Genomic DNA, 14586 nt, shown 5'->3' on the forward strand with positions numbered 1-14586 from the left:
TGTCGTTTATAATACATGCTTTTATTGTAATGTCATATTTTCAAAGCTGTCACAGTTCCATCCATACATCCTAGAACGACTTCCAGCACATTATCCTCATCTAAATCTGTGGTGACGATGTTGCTAACCCAGTCAGTGGTATGGTACTCTGTGCTTTGCTATTAAAAAAGTGTATTTTGGAAATAAGAGAAGAAAGGATGAGCAGTCATGGAAATTCTATAAAATATTATACAAAATACATAACTTGGTTACTAACAGATCACTTGGTAGAGCAATTGATTCACACGCAAAGAGACCATGATTGATCCTGGGTACAGTCAAGATTTTTCCTGACCCCCCTGTCCACCCAGCAGTGATTGGGAAGTTGGGTCTGTTAGATCTGGTGGACAGTACTTTGCGATAAACTATCCAATTGCTGTTGCCTATTTCATGTTATAGAAACTGGGATAAACCCCGGCTCTATGGGCCTATTGGCTCTGAAGGACTATCTACTTAAAATACAAAATACATAACTTGATTACTAATAAACTTAAATCTTTTGGTATTTTTTGTTGTTGCATAAATTCTATAAAATAACAAAACAAAAAACATAATATTTACCCCTTCATTCATCCTGACAGGAAATTTTTCTTTATGGTCTATGTCAAGAAAAGACTGAGATAACCCAAGTGTCAGCCTCAGTGCAGTGACTCAAAGTGAACTATAGGGGCTAAGTTTTACTTGTGTTTAGTGGCCTCCATTAGAACAGTTCTATTGACTGCCAATCAGTATAAACTTCAAGAAGCCTTCATGAAACCACTCAAAGGAGTAAATGACCCCTGACAACTCCTACTTGTAGAAGACATACACCAGCTCTCATAAAAGAAAATTAAAGGGCAGGCACTGATAACAAGAGTTTAAAAATTAAAAGTTTTTTTTTTTTAATTGATCTTTTATACAGAGGAATATCCACTAAACGTGCTCAAAATGCTTTACAAGGGGTTCCTAGCCAAAAGCAACACCTAACATGTGGGACGTGTCATTACACCTGTTAGGCGATATTAGAATTTTTTTGGACAGAGACAATGCTGTAAACAGCCAGGTACTCATTTTACACCTGAGTATGGACAGAGAATGTGAGTAAAGAGCCTTTTCCAAGGACTCAACTATGTGCCGAGCGAGGCTCAAACCCAGGACCTTCCGACCTGAAAATGAGTGTCATACTACAAGAACACATAGCCGCAATCTAAAAAGTTGAAAAATGATAAATTCTGTTTTATTTTCTGCATTGCTTGGAATAATATCATTAACACTTTTTCAGAATGTTATGCCATTTCAAAGAAGTTGAGCTGGTGTGACTTCACATTCATTAGATCTGACTATGTCTGCCTTGAAGATGATAGTTACTCACCTGTCTATCTTTGAAAACCAAAAGTGAGCTGAAATGGCCGGCACAGAGAAGGTAATCCGTGTTGCTCTCTGGCTGTGGTAGCGTGCAAAGGCAAGTTACGGGTGAATTGGTGTTCACATACTCATCCAGTGTAACCTGTTGTGTGAAGTTTAAAAAAGATGATATAAATATTGTGACAAGAAAAACGTTGACAATTATTTACTACAAAAATTCATATGCACCTGATATAAATATGACAATTATTTTTATACTACTGTGTTACAAGGAATGACACTTCTGTTTAATTATTTTTTTTCCTATATATTCTTTTGAAGGGAAATTTTACTTAAGTGATAGAACCACTCTGAGTTGCTGTAAATTCCGTGCAAGACCCAGCAGAAGTGACTCAACTCATGGCCTCTTAGAGAAATGGTGTAATGCAAATCTGATACATTCTATTTGCTGGATGCTGCAGTATCTCCAATTTTAAAAAAAGAAACAGAGGACTTTAGAGTGACTTGGGATCAGTATCAGTAATCAACACATGTAGTACTCCAGAGCCATTGGGCCCATGGAGCTGGAGTTTATTCAGGTTTTCTATAGTGTGAAACAGACAATAGCAATTGCTTGTTACTCTTTGGATAGGATGCTAGCCTATTGCAAAGTACTTTCCATTAAATCTAACAGACCCAGCTACCCAATCAATACCCGGAAAGAACAAGGATGGATGATCTTTTTTGACGATCAGCATTTAATTAGGCTAGAAAATAAGATGCCATCACTCTGAAACCAGACGATTAGTTTCATAATGTATGTATCCAGTCTTTCAGAGGGTTGGTTTCACACTTCCAAAGAGATTGGTACCAGCTTTTTTTTTTTACATCACACTATTGTTCCGAATTGTTCTATATTATAGGGAAAATAATAAGGGAGAAAAAAATAGGGCAAAGAAATACATTCACCATTTCCATTTATTCATTTCAAGCTCTTTGGTTACAATGCCCTCCACAATAGTGTGATTTTGAATCCAGGTAAATGAGAAAAGTTTAGTTAAATTCCTTTGATTGTGAACATATCACAACAGCAGTTAATGCTGCAAAGCTATAGATAGTGTGCACTTGGCTAAGAAACTCACTATATTGCCATCCGGAAATATAATGGACCAACACACAAAACTATGTGTCATCTTTGTCGTTTACAGTCTGGTTAATACAGTTTAGTGAGAATTACTCATAAATGTGGATGGCAAAAAACAATAACAAAGACTCGAGTGACGTCATCTTCATTCTATCCAAACCGTCACAAAATCTCATTCTCCATGATACTCACATTGAACTGATGCATGATGTAGACAGATCCACTGCTGGCACCGAGCGCAATCTGCTGGTTATCTGATGCTGATGAAGAAGCCACACCTGATGGAAGAGTCAGCTGGCTAGGGGGAACAAATCTCCCTTGTGTCATCTTTAAAGAATAAAAATAATAATATTAAATAATGTGCGGCTATGTCATCTTGTGGTATGACACTCGCTTTCGGATCGGAAGGTCTTGGGTTCGAGCCTCGCTCAGCGCAAAGTTGAGTCCTTGGAAAAGGCTCTTTACTCACTTTCTCTCATCGTGCTCAGGTGTAAAATGAGCATTTGGCCGTAACAGCGTTGTCTCTGTCTGAAAAAAATTGTAATATCGCCTAACAGACGTCATGTCACGTCTTAAATGTTAAGTGTTGCTGTTGGCCAGGGACCCCCTGTAAAGTGCTTTGAGCACTTTTAGTGGATATTGTGCTATATAAAAGTCAATTAAAAAAACATTTAAATAACACTCTATGGAAAGGGATTGACTTTTTTACAATCTGATGTCATGTCTTACCATTTTCACTGAGAGAGAAGTAAAAGTAATATAACACATGGTTCAAGAAACTCACGATTGATTTTTACAGTTTCTTTAGTGACTATGGTGAGGTCTCCATGAAAAAAATGGGTGAATTTAATATTAACAGTAACTTCAATGATTTCCCTCAAAACTTTCCATTTTTGAAACAACCCACTTGCTTTGTTAAGGAAAGATGCACTCGGGAATATCAGGAAAGTACCATCATTTTTCCTTGAATATGATTATCAACAGTAATACTCAATCTGACTGAATCATTGGTTTGTTTGCTTGTTTGTTTTTAAGGGTTTTCACGGCGCTTGTGACACTTTTAGATCAATTCAGTGCCAGTATAAAAGAATAAGCTGGACCAGAAGAAACATTCTAAATTTATAATAAATAGCAGCCGATAAAAAGAGAGACAAAGGGGACTGGATCAAATTGAAATTGATTCCAAGAGAAAACTATTAATGCTAATTAGTGCTTTTTTCAGGTCACCATAGGAGATACAACAAGGGTGACCTCTCGCCCTCTGTGGAAGGTCAAAAGACCCCATCACAGAGTCAGCGGTTTATGTGAAGAAGCAGAAACAGAAGCAGAAGAAGAAGAAGAAGAAGAAGAAGTTTAAGTAGTTAGCACTGTAAAATCTAACAATCTCCAAATCAACAAATTGAACCGATACTTACAGCTGTGATATTGGCAGGAGTTTGTAGAGATGAGACGACAGACCCTTGACATATTATATGTACTCTCCTGGCATTGTCGGCTGCTAGGATGTATTTCCGTTTACTTCCACTGGAATCCGATAGATGAACAGCAGACACACATGCTATTTTAATATGCAATGATGGATTCTGTGGAGTTCAAATGTCATTTAATTTTTAAAGAATTTTTAGTTCGGATAGATAATTTAGATTTAAAAAAAATTTATCTCCCAGCCCCTCCCAAAAGAAAAACAATTACACAAACAAACATACCCCCTCCCCCCAAAAAAAACCCCCAAAAAACAACCCATATACCCCAAAGAAATTTTTAAAAGACATCTAAAAAAAAAATTAAAGACAAAACTCTCTCTCAAAATTCAAGAGTTTTAATGCAAAGAGTTTGATACCGTTTGTCTTTTCCTCACTCAGGATCCTTGCATAGTGAGCCTAAAGCTAACATTAAAACTATAAAAGCTTGTCTGCTCTATAGAACTTCAAATATTTTTTAAAAATCCCTGGTTAAACACAGCCTTTCAAATCAAAAGGAGAGTCAATAATCAATACAATTATTATTGGCTAGGTCTATGGTGGTAATTCAAAGAATGCAAAATTGATTTGTAGAAGTGACCTTTTCTGAATCTGGTTCTAACTGCATGCATTAAATTGGAATTATTTTCTAGCCTCCCTATCAAGCCAGGAACTAGTGGGTAGCTCAGTATAAACTAGACAGATCTACAGAAAAATATTCTGCGACAGACTAAAGCATTCTTCAGAGATTAGCAAGATATTTTACTGTTGAGTTAACTTAACTTGAGCTTTTATATAGTGCAATATCCATTTAACATGCTCAAAGTGCTTTACAAAGGGTCTCTGGCCAACAGCAACACGTAACATGTAGAACGATTCATGATGCTCGTTAGACAATCTTACAATTTTTTCCTGACAGAGACAACGCTCTTTATGGCCAAGTACTCGTTTTACACCGGAGTACGGTGTGAGAATGTGAGTAAAAAGCCTTTTCCAAGGACACAACTATGCGCTGAATGAGGCTCAAACCCAGGACCTTCCGATCCTAAAGCAAGTGTCATATGACAAGACCACATAGCTGCAGATAGTTTATACCATGAAAAGTGGAACAGATTTCTGCTGCATTAACATAATGATAATGAAAGGCTTCTTATTTTCTTTTTCAATACAAAATAGAATTTCCTGGGATATGAATTTTTAAGGGGCGGTTTGGGTCTTTTCTAAAAAAAATTTAATTACCTATATTGGGCGGTTTTAATCATTCTGTATCATCAATATAGGTTAAAAAACAACATTAATGGTGAAAATTTTTAATTATCTGTGTTGATACCCATTTTGCGATCTAATTTGGGGGTCTGACATCAAAAGATATAACAATCTTGTGGCAAACGTTCCACAAAAACTAATGAAGGAATGACCTCCATATTCTTCCCTCTTGTCAACATTGTACCATAGTGTGTCACCATAGAGAGATTTTACGGCTTTAGCTTATGGAATTTTTATTAGATCATTACAAAGTTGAGAATCAAAATGTTATGACAAAATTGATGTAAAAAATTCAGATTTAGGATTTTAATTTAAAATTCACAAATCTTATCAAAAATATCTCTCTATGGTGACACAATACATTATCTCTGTCATAACTGTGGAAAATTTCAGACAATTTCATTGAATAGATTCTGAGAAACGTTTGACACAGTTTCCCATACCCTCAGAAAAATGACATATTGAGAAAATAGCAAAATGGCTTCCCGTTTTTCACACATTTCTTACTACCTGTACCATTTTCGACTGTGTATTTCGTGCCTTTATAGTCTACTTTAAGAATTTGGACTTCAATTATATTATTTCTAAGATAATAAAATATCATTTTCCACCAAAATCTCAAAATCAAATTTTTGAAGGATTTTCCTAATAATTAGACCCAAACCGCCCCTTAAAGAAAATGAAAATGTCAACCATCCTTTGAACATACATTATTGGATAAACTGTTTAAATCTATTCTCCACATTTCAGCTGTTGATGATGTGCCTGTGATGACACCAGAATCATTTGAAGTGACAATGACAGAGCCCCCATCTGGAGAGATGCAAAATGAAAACGAGATACGATTGAACTGAGCAATAGAAAAAATATGACATTATCAAAATACAAAAAAAAAAAAATAACAAATTAAAAAACAACAACCCCCCCCTCCCCCAAAAGAAACCAAAAGCAACAAACCGAGTTTTTATAAAGCGCAATATGTATTAAATATTATTAAAATGCTCCCATTCCTCCCCACCCAAAAAAACCCCCCAAAAAACAAAATAAACAAAAAAACAAAACAAATAAAACCTACTCGAGAGACCAACTGTATGCATCATTTCTAAAAGAAAAAGATCTGATCCAAGTGGATCCATAAATAGGTTAATTTAATTTAAAAAAACAAACAAACAAAAAAAAGCTATTCTTAAAACATTATTTTCATATTTATAAGAGAAAAGCAATTCAACATGGTCACCTTCTTCCTCTATGACTGCAAGGCAAATTATACTGTTATTTGACAAACTCTGTCTTGATAATATTTGATGATTGCAAAATATAGTTAACATTCCATATGAGTCCCCCACAATGAGGTCATTATGATAAAATCTTGTAACATCATGGACTGCTGCACACTGAATGGGACCACTCTTCGTTTCCAAAATAGTCTGAAAATATAAAATATAATAAAATGGTTATATTCTATCTGAAAAAGGTTTGTGGGTATGAGCCCACCACTATGTATCTAAATAATAATAATAATAATAATAATAATAATAATAATAATAATAATAATAATAATAATAATAATAATAATAATAATAATAATACAGTACTCTTCTATAGCGCTAAATACCAAAACCTCAAAGCGCTTTACAATATCACTTAACAAACCATAAACACACTCATACAGTGCCAAAAGACTCTGTACACACTAGTTTTACAAGTTTTACAAAATGACATAAAAAGTGACATTAACAAATGAGAACTAAAAATAAAACAAACAATTAACTCATCTTGCAGAAAACATCTACGTAAAAAATTTCTGGTGAAGATAAGTTTTCAGCTTTTTCTTAAAATCTTTGACGCTGCTCACGAGCCTTACTGACGAAAGAAGCCAGATCCAAATCAAAGGACCTTGATGTTATGCCAATAGAAAACACATTTTTTGTATATAGTTTCCTCTGTCCACCGACCACTGATTGTCAGGGTGTACCTGTTACTACAAGATATATTCTTCATTTTCTTAATGAATGATAATAATTTTAAAAATGATTTTTAAAAAATTAAATATATGGAAAAATTGATAAAAATAAAAAGAAAGACCAACAAAAAATCCGTTACTCACTTGAGGACTGGTGTCTGGCGGCTTCATGGAGACATCATGTAGTCTAACCATTCCATCTTCACACCCGAGAACAATGCTTTGACCTTTAGCTCTAGGAAACACAGAAAAAAAAAAAGAAAAAAAGAAGTGAGCTTTTACATAGAAATCCTTCAGAGTCATTAAGCCCATACAGCCAGAGTTTATCCTGGATTCTTTAGCTTGAAAATGAAAATAGCAATTGCTTGCTATCCTTTTGAAAGGACGCTAGTCTATTACAAAGTAATGTCCATCAGATCTAACACCCAAATCACTCTTGGGTGGACTTAGGGGGTCAGAAAATAATCCTGACTGAACCCCAGATTGATCTCAGTCCCTTTGTGTGTGAATCGCACTTTTACATAGCTCATCCACTAAATAACAACTAAACACTTTGCCAAGGGTGTTGCCTACACCAGTACTTAACATATAAAATGAGACACGACAGAGACAATGCTGTTACCGGCCAGTTACATATTTTTCTCAATTTGCTCCTCAATAGCAGAACTCGAACCAGAAAATGACTGTCAAAGCACAAGACCACATAGTCAATAAATTTATTAGTAATATAGATATTAATATTACATCCAACATCTGATGTCAACAGGAAACACCTATGATGTCCAAAGTGAGGTAATAATCTTGCCCAAGGGAAAAAAAAATGAAAGTGACTGAAGCAAGGCTCAAATCCAGGACCTACTGGGACATAATGCAATACCATAACCACGCGGCCACTTCACCCTCCCCTCCCTCATACTGCCCTAACCAACAAAAGGACAGTATCTGGGCTGACCCAGATCCAGCCAGTTTTGCCGCAATCGACACATTTAGTTTTTTCATTCATAACTCTTTAATTCTATTACATAGTGGAAGTCTTCTAACATTAAATAATAGCTGATGATAAATTGCGTTTTTCTGTGAGTCGGCGATTTCATTGACGTAATATGTTGCGTAATATTTTGAGATACTGTTCTTTCTTGGTTAAAGCCAAGCAAATAACTCTACCTGTAACCAACAAAAGGACAGTATCTTATACGACCGTCTCACATACTGTTCACCCTGGTTAACCGCAACGCAAAATGCCTCGTCCGTATTCACCAAAAGAACAGTATCTCAGTTAAGAATATAGCAAAATACGAATAACTCGATCGACAAACGTTTCACGTCAGCGAGGGCGAGCACTCGCCATCACGGACGAGTGAGAGGCAAAGCTAAGTGTGTTTGACCTGGTGTGAGGGGATCTATCGGCTGTGGCGCTCGCTTGCCGAGATCAAACAAGTCAAGTTTGTAGGTGTGACTCTGATATAATACATTAGACTATTCCTCAATCTTTTAGACCCTGACTCCTTTTTCAAGATGAGTCTATTTTTATTAAGCATCATAGCTTTAATTTACGCGTATTGATGATTTTGGCTATCTTGCAAATTAGACTTTAATTGTGTATCAGGGTTTTGTCATTGTACAACGATATGGGGTGAGTGAGTGATAGTGAATTAAACCTAAGAATAGCTGGAAAATAGGGTATGTTCCCCCCCCCCCCCCGCCCCCAACACACACATCCCTTTTTGTTTTAAAATCAATATCTTCATTGTCATAGGAAACGAAAAGCATGAAATGGAACGAAATTTGTTGGTACATTTATACTGAATGAAATAGGCGACATCATTCTTACTAAATTTAAAAGGTGCCTAAATTATGAGCTTATAAGATGAACAGAAAAATTATTTTGTCTTAAGCTAATTTCGCCCACAGGGAGTTACAATAGTACAATTTAGATAAAACAAGGGAATTAATTAAAAGTTCGGCTATATTAAATTACGAATTTTGCTTATTTTATTCATTTCTATGTACATAGATTTATGGTGTTATTCACGTAGCAGCTTGTTATGGAAATATGTTTATCAATGATGACGCTAAGGTTTTTTGCTTTATTTGAAAATTCTATTGTGCTATTTCCGAGAGTAATAGGTGAATTATTTGCCTTCCACGCTTTAAAATCTCAGTTTTACTATTATTACTATCATTTAATTTTAACTTGTTATGGTACATTCAAGATTTAATCTCATAAAACAGCTCGAAATTCGTTGTATTAAGAATTGTAAATTACTTAGGGGTACTGAATCATACATTTGCGTATCACCAGCATTAAAATGATAACTCAGATTGAATCTGGATATCACACTAGAAAGGGGTGCTTATATACAGAAAAAATGACAGGGCCAAGAACCCACTCCAAAGTTTAGTAAAAATTGTTCTGACTGAATACCATTCACCACGACAGTCTGCCATCGATCCTGTTAAATACATTTTTGTATGATGTAAACCGTTTTAAGGGCAATTCCTTTTACGCCTACGTATTTTCTAGTCTTCTTAACAAAATGTAATGGTCAATTGTGTCAAAGGCAGCTGAAAGATCTTAAAGGCATAATAAATTGATATTGTTAGCGTCCGCATTATATAACAAAAGATTTTAAGAAGCGCCGTTTCAGTACTGTGTTGCTATTTGTAGGCTGACTGAACTGTTGTTCTTAAGATGAGATAATAATTGTGTTAGTACTACCTTCTCCAAAAGTTTGGACAAAAAATAGAAGGATGTGTGGAAAGTGAGAGATATGAAGACGATTAAAAGAAAAACACAAAAAAAAAAACAAAAACAAAAAAACAACTAAACAAAAAACACCTGGACAGACAGTCACACCGACACCCATACACACACAAACACACACACACACACACAAACTAATTAGTTGAAATGAATGAAAAATAAGTATACTTAAGTTAAATGTTTGGTTTGAGCATCCGACCAACAAGCAAGGGGATCAGTTTTTTATTGCCAGCTGTATAAAGTTTTGTAATGGTTTTGCTTTCTGTTTTTTTGTTTTTTTTTTCATTTTTATTACTTGTTTATAAAGCCCCTCTGCCCACCAATCAGCCACTAAATAGCTAGCTTGATATTTTGATCTGGTGGAAAGTAATACGTGAATATTTACAACTTATGTCATAGATTAGATTGATTTTGAACTCAGTGTCTGCAGCAATTTAGTCTTTAATCACGGACGCATAATTTTGTCAAAGATATAAGAACTGCAATCCAAACAGTTGTTAAAAGCAGGTATTTCCACTTTTAACATCCAATGGACGAGGTCAAACTTAGATGTCGCTGGGTCAAACATACGCGTTGTGGTATGTCACTACTGCTGTCGGATGTGAAGGTCATTCGTTCGATTCTATATAGATAGAATGCGCTTGGCCAAGGAGTTCACAACATTGCCATCCGGAAGTATAACGGACCAACACACAAACTCTGTGTAACCATGAACTTTTATAGTCTGGTTAATACAGTTTAGTGAGAACAACTCACAAACGCGGATGGCAAAAACAATAACAAAGGCCTGAGTGACGTCATCTGCATACTATCTATAGAGTATGCGGTTAGACTAAGGGAGTTAATTGTTGACATTTTACACAGTAATTTATTTATTTATTTATTATTATTATTATTATTATTATTATTATTATTATTATTATTATTATTATTATTATTATATTATTATTATTATTATTATTATTATTAATTATATGACCCTCCGCCCCGAACGGGGGGTGAGGAGGGGGGAAGAAAGAAAGAAAGAAAGAAAGAGAGAGAGAGAGAGAGAGAGAGAGAGAGAGAGAGAGAGAGAGAGAGAGAGAGAGAGAGAGAGAGACTGCTTGTGCATTGTAGAGGGCAGGAGCTAAATAGAATAAAGATATAAATATGTGTGTGTGTGTGTGTGTGTTTATGTGTGTGTTTGTATGTGTGAAAGAAACACGAGGGAGACAAAGAGAGCGAGCAAGACTGGTAGATAAACAAACGGGGAAAAGAAGAGAGGGGGTGGAGCAAAGAATAGGTAGGGATAGTATAAGAAAGCCCTTCGTTTCAAAAGAAGTCAAAGTCAATCAATGGGAAACATATTGACCAATGAGATTGCAATTTAAAAAATGGGACTGGTCAAATCATTTGTTCCATTGTTTCCATTTTGAGCAGATGACAGCTTGAAGATGAGCGGGTTGGGCTTAATTTGTAATGACTTACATGAAATCATATAATTGAATCTTCTTGTTTGAGTTGCAACGTCGAGTTATTTAGGACCTGCCACTCGTTATCACAACCCCTTGTGGCCAATTGTCAGCTATTAAACTCTCCTCCCCTTTTTCTTTGGGTTCACTCCTGTGACTTCTTATATAATAGACAATGGTTCACTCACATTGTTTATTGTCTCAAAAGACCCCACCCTCCCTCCCATTCCCAATGAATACACGTTAAAAGGCACGCTCTCTCTCTCTCTCTCTCTCTCTCTCTTCTCTCTCTCTCTCTCTTATTTATTTATTTATTTTTAAAAATATATCTCTCTGCATCCATCTCTCTCGCTCTCTGTTTGTTACTGACTTTCTCTCTCTCTCTCTCTCTGTGTGTGTGTGTGTGTGTGTGTGTGTGTGTTTCTCTCTCTCTCTCTGTGTTTCTCTCTCTGTATGCCAGTCTCTCTCTCTCTCTCTCTCTCTCTCTCTCTCTCTCTCTCTCTCTCATGTAAACAACAACGCGATAGAAAGTTACAGTGTTCCTCTATGATGTCATGTTACGGATGACGTCATTGGCGTTGGCGACTTATGCGTCAACCAATCAAATCGTCACCAACAGTTTCGCATGGTATTGCTCGCCATACGGCGGCATCTTCGTCACGCCACTCGTTGATGCCACCGCATGCTCACGGACACCGTCAATATTTACGGGGCGGACTACGGCCGTCGGAGATACTGTCCTTTTGTTGGTTAACGATGGGGTTGAAATAGGATACTGTTTCAAGCAAATATTTAATCGCCTCTAATTTCAAAAATATTTGAGTTATGATCATTCTGACAACTTTGTAAGCTTCCCTATGTCCCAGAGATTCGATTTAGTAAAAAAAGTGATTTTATGATTTTTTGAGAGATACTGTCCTTTTGTTGGTTAGGGCAGCATAGGCGAAACAGTGTTGAATAAGTAATAATAATCCAAAATAATCATCAATATAATCTTCGATTTTCTTTCCTAACTCAAAACAATTTGATCTAATTGTAGCTGTAAACCAATATACGGCTACGGTGAGCAATGATGGTCATCCCTATTTCCGCTCTGCCTCACCCCGGGTTGTATTAAGCTTGAGAACCTTTCAATCTAAGTCTCTTCCTTATTCATTTCAACTACTTACCAACACCTGAAAGAAAGATAAGCTGTATTTTTATGTCTTAATAGTTTTAACTCAAGAATTCTGTGGCCATCTGGACCCATCCCAGCCATGGAGTCCTACAGCCAGAATACCGAGTACTGGCAGATTACGTCATAATTAATAGCACATTGCTTTCAGAGAGGCTCATAATACAAAACTTCAGTGACGATTATATGGATTTTTTTTAAATGTTGGGAATCAAAATATTGCTCACATTCATTGTACCATCTCACCATGTGCATTGCACTTTTTCCTGTGAATTCAGATTTCTTTTAATTTCAATGGGGATATGGGTGACTCGAGGCATGAAAAGAAGTGTTAAACCCTCTCCTTAAAATCCACAGGAAAAAAATCACATTCGTTCAGATGGAATCAACAATTTTCTCATGCAGCAATAGTATGCAGTTTAGTCTTTTGACATCATAAATTTAAAAATTTTTGTTGTTTTTACTGCATAAAAATTTGACATAAGGGTTGTAGTTGTAGAGCTCATTTTGCTGAGTTAAACAATACTATGTAGATAGAAAGAACTTGTAGCTTTTCTGTTTGAGAGAGAAAAATCTATTTTTGTGTTGGTTGTTGAGTGTTGAGTGTGAAAGTTATGAAAATGGCTTGTAAGGAGGAGAGAGTTAAAGTAGTGGAAACATAATTGAATGCAATGACTATGATGTTCATCAACGTCAACGGACATGCTTATAACTATAACACACTATGTCTATGTGTGTGTGTGTGTGTGTGTGTGTGAGTGAGAGAGAGAGAGAGAGAGAGAGAGAGAGAGAGAGAGAGAGAGAGAGAGAGAGAGAGAGAGAGAGAGAGAGAGAGAGAGAGAGAGAGAGAACAGAGAACGCACCTGAATAGAGTCGCTATTGCTAATGTTGTGAACTTATCGGTCAACGTAACACTCCACAGTTCATTACAAGTCAGGGTCGTTCCTTGTGTTGTATTCTTCATGATTATGTTAAAAGCCAAGGATTTAAAGCTTAAACGCAACAAATTCCCGCAGAATATTCTACTTTTGCTTTCGATTTCACTTGTTTTTGCAAGACATGTATCTATGTATAAATACGGTCTAATATGCTCAATTGCTCAAATTATCATTTTGTAGGTCTATCAATTTCATTAACATTTCAAAAGACAATTTGAAATATATGATGATATTGAACGACAATGAATGGTCTAAATTATTGTAATATGGCATGATCATTATCTATCTTTATTTTTCTTTCTTTATTTACAATTTACAGTGAATCCTGTTGTTACTGCCTAGGAGGTTGTACTCACGTTAATCATAAAGAAAATCTCCTCATCTGAAGACTCGAAAAACCATAGTAAACATTCATCTAACGAAATGAACGAAATGCACGAGCATTTACTTTGAACACAATTCATAACATTGAACTATGTCGAACCTTATAATCTTGTGAAAGAACTAGATGGCTTGCCAAGACAACACAAAATCAAGACCTTTGTTTGCTTCAGCTGAAACAATTTCTCAGTCGATCGGGTCTAAAAGTGATGAATGTAAAGGTAAGTGCTAACACTAACATATCTCTGGTGTGTCAGTAGTAAAATTACAATTACAGAACAGTGTTACTGTGTCTGGATGACTTATGTGATCTCAAATTAAGTACTTTGATAGTGTGTAGTGTTGGGTTATTCGATCGCTTTTACTCGATCGACATCCGAGCGCGAAGCCACGAGTCACCGTCCGATCTCAATTCCGGAAGAGCGAGTTGATAAAACGATCATTCGAGTTGACGAGTAGAGACGAGCTTGAGACGATCTTGAGACTTGAGACGAGCTTGAGACGATCTTGAGACTTGAGACGATCACGATCCGAGCGAGTTGAGGGGTAACGAGTAACGAGTGTTTCGAATCATATCAAACGATCACAGTTTGCCATCCGATACCAATCGCCAACGTTTGCACACGGTAGTCTGTGGTTCTTCCACAGCCCTCATTTCTTGTCAGATGTTAGTGTGTCTGGGT

The 14586-nt window shown here is 36.1% G+C and overlaps 2 protein-coding genes across 8 annotated transcripts in view; one reads left to right on the top strand and one right to left on the bottom strand.

Moving 5' to 3' along the window:
• Window positions 1–14103, bottom strand: LOC144963318 (uncharacterized). Of its 7 annotated transcripts, none has more exons than XM_078897244.1 (8): window positions 14007–14103; window positions 7340–7430; window positions 6470–6659; window positions 5942–6045; window positions 3922–4089; window positions 2699–2833; window positions 1391–1525; window positions 1–158 (listed from the first exon to the last, which is right to left on the bottom strand). In XM_078897244.1, exons 2-8 carry the CDS (start codon window positions 7388–7390, stop codon window positions 33–35), a joined length of 909 nt encoding a protein of 302 aa, XP_078753370.1. In that variant the 5' UTR covers window positions 7391–7430; window positions 14007–14103; the 3' UTR covers window positions 1–32. The 7 variants fall into 7 exon arrangements, with proteins under 7 accessions (XP_078753370.1, XP_078753374.1, XP_078753369.1 ...); XM_078897248.1 differs by lacking the exon at window positions 14007–14103 and adding an exon at window positions 13879–13952; XM_078897243.1 differs by lacking the exon at window positions 14007–14103 and adding an exon at window positions 13448–13706.
• LOC144963316 (nuclear exosome regulator NRDE2-like) overlaps window positions 13923–14586 on the top strand; it is a 15647-nt gene continuing 14983 nt past the window's right edge. The window contains exon 1 of the mRNA XM_078897241.1: window positions 13923–14124. Within this exon, the coding sequence (XP_078753367.1) occupies window positions 14031–14124 (94 nt within the window). The 5' untranslated portion in view covers window positions 13923–14030. The remainder of the gene's footprint in view (window positions 14125–14586) is intronic.

Source organism: Berghia stephanieae, chromosome 1, assembly GCF_034508935.2.
Source record: "Berghia stephanieae isolate SIO BIC M18660-M18661 chromosome 1, UCSD_Bste_1.3, whole genome shotgun sequence".
NCBI classification, from domain to species: Eukaryota; Metazoa; Mollusca; class Gastropoda; order Nudibranchia; family Aeolidiidae; genus Berghia; species Berghia stephanieae.

Bases quoted from the DNA above. Each gene is read 5' to 3' on its own strand.
- LOC144963318 (XM_078897242.1), bottom strand. From the start codon at position 8,075: ATGGTATTGCATTATGTCCCAGTAGGTCCTGGATTTGAGCCTTGCTTC. The intron at 4,090-5,941 runs GTATGTTCAAAG...TGAACTCCACAG, and splicing joins TAAACAGTTTATCCAATAAT to AATCCATCATTGCATATTAA. The intron at 1,526-2,698 runs GTGAGTATCATG...TTCACACAACAG, and splicing joins ACATCATGCATCAGTTCAAT to GTTACACTGGATGAGTATGT.